The sequence below is a fragment of the Simochromis diagramma genome, unplaced genomic scaffold, assembly GCF_900408965.1.
Source record: "Simochromis diagramma unplaced genomic scaffold, fSimDia1.1 OVJJ01000026.1, whole genome shotgun sequence".
NCBI classification, from domain to species: Eukaryota; Metazoa; Chordata; class Actinopteri; order Cichliformes; family Cichlidae; genus Simochromis; species Simochromis diagramma.
Window position 1 is genome coordinate 4,307,725 of NW_024386985.1, and position 6,085 is coordinate 4,313,809.

A 6,085-nucleotide genomic window follows, 5' to 3' on the forward strand; every position below is an offset into this window, starting at 1 on the left:
TGCAAGGACCAGACCGGTCACACTGCAGTGATTTGTCTCCATCTGCTGGTCCCTAAAGGAACTGCAGGCAGTCTGAGACTTGCAATTTATTCAAGGGGACTTTCTGGCTTGGTGTTATTGGAAATACATCTACATTTTCTCTTTAATCAGCTGTGACTAAAAAGGTGAGGTGGCACAGTTCCTGATGTGCACTTTCAGTACAAACTGCTTCTACTACTACGCCTCTTCATTGTCGTAAGGCTGCAGCCTGTAACCTCCACCCATCTCGCTTTTGTGCCTCTGCCTTTGCTCCTGTTCCCATGAGAGACCCAGCTATTGTAGCTCAGCCAGCACACTCATCTCTGGTCAGCCTTTCTTCCTCTTTCCATCAAAGGGTCATGCTTACTACATGTTCTACCCACCTTAAAACTCATCTTTATTTCATGACACATGTTTACACACCCCAGTTCTTCTGTGCAGCTCCATGTTTGAGTATTTGTTTGGCTGGAAGATGCTGCATATTTGGGGAATAGTCACCAATAGTTATAGACATGGTTGAAGACATGCGTTGGTGTACATTAGCTGTGTTTTCTTGGTGTAGATGTTGAGGCTAATAGCCTAGCCAGTTCTGTTGGTTTAGTTGGTAACTCTTTTGGAACTGGCTGAGGAGAGAAGAGCAAAGTCCCTGATGAAGTCCAAGTGTGTGGATGTACTCCACTGCAAATATTTTACACATATGTTGACTTTAAAATATGACTGAAATAACACCAGCGGTTGCTGTGTTTTCCACCCTGAGTATTTGAGAATTAGAAGGCCCTATCATGGTTTTCCTTACCTTTCATGTTATACAGTAACTGTCTGTAGTTGAAAACAAAAATCCCAAAATGACAAAGTTCAAGGAAAAATACAAATAAATTCTGAAAAAACAAATTACAGACAAACAAATTCATAATTACAGAAATGTAATTACAGCGACTATGGTACCAGCTGTCTTTGCATTGTGCATTTTTTTCTGCTAAATAAAATAAATAAATATAATTTAAAAGTCATTTTTATTAAGTTTGTGTTTTGTTTTGTTTTTTTAAATTAAGGACCCACACCCTCTCCTAGAAGATGTAATTTGAAACTTTGGATGCATTAATTATAAACTTCCAACATATATTTATTTATTCTTTGGTTGCACCAGAAAAAAAAGAGTTTGTATTTTTCATAAGCATTTTGTTAATGTCAGCTGACAGTGTTAAACTTTTTTTTAATTATTGTCTCTTTAAATTATATTTTATTTTATTTAACTGAAATATATTTTCATATGAAGTTTTTATTTATTTATTTATTAATGTATTTTTGGGGAAATCGCAATAAAATTAAGTCAATTAGATAAACAACTGTGCAAGCAACGTTTCCCATGCATGAACGTTGAGCTTAGCTCTGTCGCCTCTGTGTGGCGAACTTTAGTAATTACACCCTGGTGTGTCTCAGGAATATTAAGGGTTTGCTACGTCATCGACAGGCGACGCGCCGCTAGGAGAGGGCAGCAGTAAGAATGGTAAGGAATCACGATGAAATTATGACTTTTCTGTAGAGTTTATAGCAGATAGGTGCGGCAGGAGAGAGCCTCTGACCGGAGCACACATCGGTGTTTCTCTCTAACCTTTATTCTGTCAGCTTAAAAAAAAAAAAAAACAACCCACCGCCACGCTAACCGTGCAGCTAACGTTAGCATGTGTTTCTGCTCCGCAGCTTTTTTACTCGTTTTTCAAGTCGCTGGTGGGGAAGGACGTCGTGGTGGAGCTCAAAAATGACCTGAGGTTAGTATTCGTGTTCAATTCGCTCACATAACCTGCTGTTTTCCGGCCTGTGTTGTTTGGTCGGCGATTGCTGTTTGGAGCTTCGTTAATAGTCGCAGCAGCGCTCCTACAGTCACAATTTGAATATTGATTTTTTTAAATTGGTTTTCATTTCATTGCAGCAGTTTTTAATACTTCTCAGCTTTAGTTCCGTTTTTATTAAATTCTGCAAGAATATTCCAACACAAACAGCTCACTCTCATACACATTCTCAGAAAGTCAAGCTAACAACATTTCCTGTGTGTTTTACTCTGTGGTTGTTCAGTTTGTGAGGTTAGAGTTCCAGGTTAGTTCGTTATGTTACGCACTTCTGCAATCAGTCATCAGTGAAAGGCCTTAGACAGCGATCAGTGGGCTCTGAGTCTTTATTATGAGCTCAGCACTGAAATATTTATTACGTATTACCGTAGCTGTCACTGCTTAAATGGAACTAATCTGCATGAAACTGTCGACATAAAACACAGAACGTTTTATTTCTTGTAACTGGTCACACTGACGACCACTGATGAAATGATTGTCGTGGTTGACTTCTTGTTGGAGATGATGTGGGGGGGGTTTCTGAATAAAATCTGAAGTGTCTTCAAACAGGATTGAAACTGGACTAAATTTAGCTTAAAGCAAGATTTTGAATCCAGGTTGCAGCCTGTCAGGTCACAGCCGCATAATTACATTTGTTTTAACATTACTTCAACTTTTGTATGTCGGATAAAAGTGAAGCGGAATAAAATGTTTTGTGAGATCAGAGTCACAAACCTGTCTGCTTTGTTTCCGTGTTGCAGTGGTGGTATCAGAGCTTTCTTTCATAGACGGAGTAGATCGAACAAACTACAATAGGGTGACCGTGGCTCAGGGGGTTGGGAATCGCATCTGTAACCGGAAGGTCGCCGGTTCGATCCCTGGGCTCTCTGTCCTGGTCGTTGTGTCCTTGGGCAAGACACTTTACCCTGCTTGCCTACTGGTGTTGGCCAGAGGGGCCGATGGCGCGATATGGCAGCCTCGCTTCTGTCAGTCTGCCCCAGGGCAGCTGTGGCTACAACTGTAGCTGCCTCCACCAGTGTGTGAATGTGAGAGTGAATGAATAGTGGTATTGTAAAGCGCTTTGGGTGCCTTGAAAAGCGCTATATAAAAATCCAATCCATTATTATTATTATACAATGAGACTTTCTTGAACACAAACTGTTCCCTTCTCAGAGTTAAACTCTGGAGCAGGGTCCTGATGCCTGTCAGTAATGACTGTTTTAAAATAAAACAACAGGTTTGTGCTGCTGCCTGTCGTTTCCAGTACAGCTTCTAAAATATGTGCAAATTACTGAAGATCTGGAAAAAACAGATGTATTAAAAATATTATATTTTGGTGATAATTCTTATTGTTTCACCACCCAGACATGTGGAAATAAATGTTTAAATACCCATAAATTAATCAATAACTGGCATGGAAATCCTGAGGTCAGAAAGAAAACCTCAGAAGTCGTGTTTGCTTCACCTGGGCACACCTGACTGTAAATTCCACCCAAATACCGATGAGCTGTTCCCAAGCCTCATAATCTAAAGATTAATTGAGCAATTTTGGTTTGTATTTGTGAACAGAGTTATGTTCATGAATGTGTGTGTTTCTCTCTTCAGCATCTGTGGAACGCTTCATTCTGTTGACCAGGTTGGAAATAATTCATTTGTTTTCAAACGGAAGCTGTTAAGTTTTTTACATTTCTGCACGATTGCTCACTAAAATGCCGTTTTCACATCGCTGTCCTCTGCTTGCGTGTTTCAGTACCTGAACATTAAGCTCACAGACATCAGCGTCACAGATCCGGAGAAATATCCACACATGGTAAGTTTTGCTTCTGGAGACTTTCTACATTTCATACAGGGACTACAAAAGACTACAGAAACAGATGAGGCTGTCGCTGCTAAACAGGAGTTTACAGTTTTACAGTGTACAGAAAAAAAAAGGCTGTTGCAGTGTACTTACAAGGTTTTTAAGGTTCTGCTACAGAGGTCTGTACAACCAGTAAAAGAAACTACATTCTCTGCTGCTGTATGTGAGAATGTAGAGATGCTGCCCTTCTACCTGATGAATCTTTTGATTAGATGAATATTCCAGCGGTGAAAATTTGCACAGGACTTCTGTTTTCCACACAGAATGATGCATGATAAATAATTAGGGGCTGATTGATTATGTTTTCATCTATTATACACAAAGTTTTCAAGATTTCCATCTTTGTTTTCATCATGTATGTGAGCTCCATTTGCTGCTGCTCAGTTTTTAATGAGGCCAAGAGGAAAAACAAAAGTTAGATATTTTTCCCCGTGTTGTTGTTGTTATAATACAGCATCAAGAACATAAGTGTAAACTTTAGCTCCTTATTTAAAAGTTGCATAAAATCACAGTTCGGACATTAGGAAAGGCCTTGAATGTGCACTCCTTAAAGCTCACCAGCAGCTCCAGCACTGAGTGACGGCTGTCTGTCTTCACACTGACTGTTTTCATTTGCTGCAGCTGTCTGTGAAAAACTGCTTCATCCGTGGATCGGTGGTCCGTTACGTTCAGCTGCCGGCAGACGAAGTGGACACTCAGCTGCTGCAGGACGCTGCACGGAAAGAAGCCATGCAGCAGAAGCAGTGACGGGGCTGCGGGACGGGGGGTGGGGGGGTAAGGGGAACAATGAATGGGTAGTTCTGGTTTTGGGTTAAGTTTGTGCAGCCTCTCTTTGTCTCTGAAAATGTGTCTTTGACACTGGGGATCAATCATTTGCAGTTTTTGTTTTCTTGTTGTTTTTTTTAACCTCACAGACGGTTTAGATGTCGTCGTTTGATCCCTTTTTTTGGTTTTATATAGAAATAAACTAATCAGAGAGTCCGGAGAGGAAACCTGCTGTGATGTTCATGTTGATGATAACAGGCACGCTTTGCTTATCAAGTTGTGGCTTTTTTATGCCTCTTGGAAATAAACATTATTTTATTTATATTTTCATGACATTTGTGATTTATTTTTATTTTTTTTAGGATGATCTTGGTGACATGTTGGAGGATTTGAGTTTTTGCTGCTGAAGAACTGTTTTTCTATTCCAGTATTTTTGAGTACTGGAGTGTCCACGTCAGATTTTCAGGGCTGACGATCACATTTAAGCTCTGCTTTAAAAACCGCAGCCAAAAAAAATTTAGACCTACTCAAAGCAGCACAATTTAAAGCCAAAATTTTTGAAGTTTTTTTCCAGTGAATAATCAAAGTGGTCAAACATCCAGGGTACCGGTGCTTGTTTCTGTTACTCCATGTCACAGACATTAAACTACTGCAGGCTGTGATCTGTCCTTCCAGCTACCGAGCTGACTGAAATGAGCCTGTTACATTTTACAGAAGAGTACTTTAATGGCTTTCATGCTGTGAGATGTTCAAATGTCATTAATGGTCATTTAAAAAAAAAAAAAACAATTATGCAAAAAGGAGTTGGCCTGTCTGATCTCCTTCATGCTGTTGCTGTTTTCGTCAGCATTTTGGGCATCAAGCTTCCTGCAGCAGTACGTCTGTTTCTGTCCGTCTGCTGTTTTTCACAGGAGTATCAAACTGTAGTGATTACAACTGGGAAATTACAATAAAATTAAAGCATATTCCCACACAGCTTCCTCTGATCCTTGCACCACCAACACCAATGGCCTAATTCCAGTAAAAGCTTGCACGAGAGGTATACAGTACTAATGAATTCATGGCAGAAATTAACTTTAAAAAAATGACTATAGCACAGAAACATCCAGCGACTCGTTCACTTTCAGGGTTAAACAGTGAAAGTGTCAGGGGTAAATGAGTGTTTCAGTTATTGACAGCTTTTATTTTTTCCTTGGTTTTAGATGGAAAAATCTGGCTGAGCCGACCCTAATAATACGCGGATATTTAGAAGAGTTCAAAAGCCAAAAACAAGGTTGAAATCATCTCTTCATTCAAGTCTGTGGCTGTAACCAGAGTGGAAGGTACAATCGTTTGAAATGTTACATGAAAACTGAGTGAAAATGCCACGGTGAATACTTTCGATTAAGTTTACTGCCACCATCGCCATCCAATTTCAGCCCGGTGTTTCAGGAACACCAGTCAAATCTGTGCCCGTAGATCGAGGGACATTCCTCATGAACACAAAGTGAAAGAAAATAAAGAGCTCACTCTTGAGTTAATACATAGAAATCCAATACCTTTATTTTACATTCATACATCTATAACGTTGTACAATAATTTTAATGCAGTTTAAAAAAAAAAAAAAAAAAAAAAAAAA

General features: G+C 39.6%; 1 protein-coding gene across 1 annotated transcript; it reads left to right on the forward strand.

Annotated features, from left to right (window-relative positions):
• The first annotated feature begins 1,410 nt into the window (after nt 1-1,410).
• On the forward strand, nt 1,411-4,797 carry smx5. Its single transcript, XM_040040078.1, has 5 exons — nt 1,411-1,525; nt 1,720-1,787; nt 3,450-3,480; nt 3,595-3,654; nt 4,324-4,797. The coding sequence occupies exons 1-5, from the start codon at nt 1,523-1,525 to the stop codon at nt 4,447-4,449; spliced, it is 288 nt and encodes a 95-aa protein (XP_039896012.1). The 5' UTR covers nt 1,411-1,522; the 3' UTR covers nt 4,450-4,797.
• The last annotated feature ends 1,288 nt before the right edge of the window (nt 4,798-6,085 follow it).

What these genes read in the sequence shown, in the direction of transcription:
- smx5 (XM_040040078.1), top strand. An exon ending in GAGCTCAAAAATGACCTGAG is followed by an intron (nt 1,788 to 3,449) that starts GTTAGTATTCGT and finishes TTCTCTCTTCAG; the next exon opens with CATCTGTGGAACGCTTCATT. An exon ending in CGCTTCATTCTGTTGACCAG is followed by an intron (nt 3,481 to 3,594) that starts GTTGGAAATAAT and finishes TGCGTGTTTCAG; the next exon opens with TACCTGAACATTAAGCTCAC.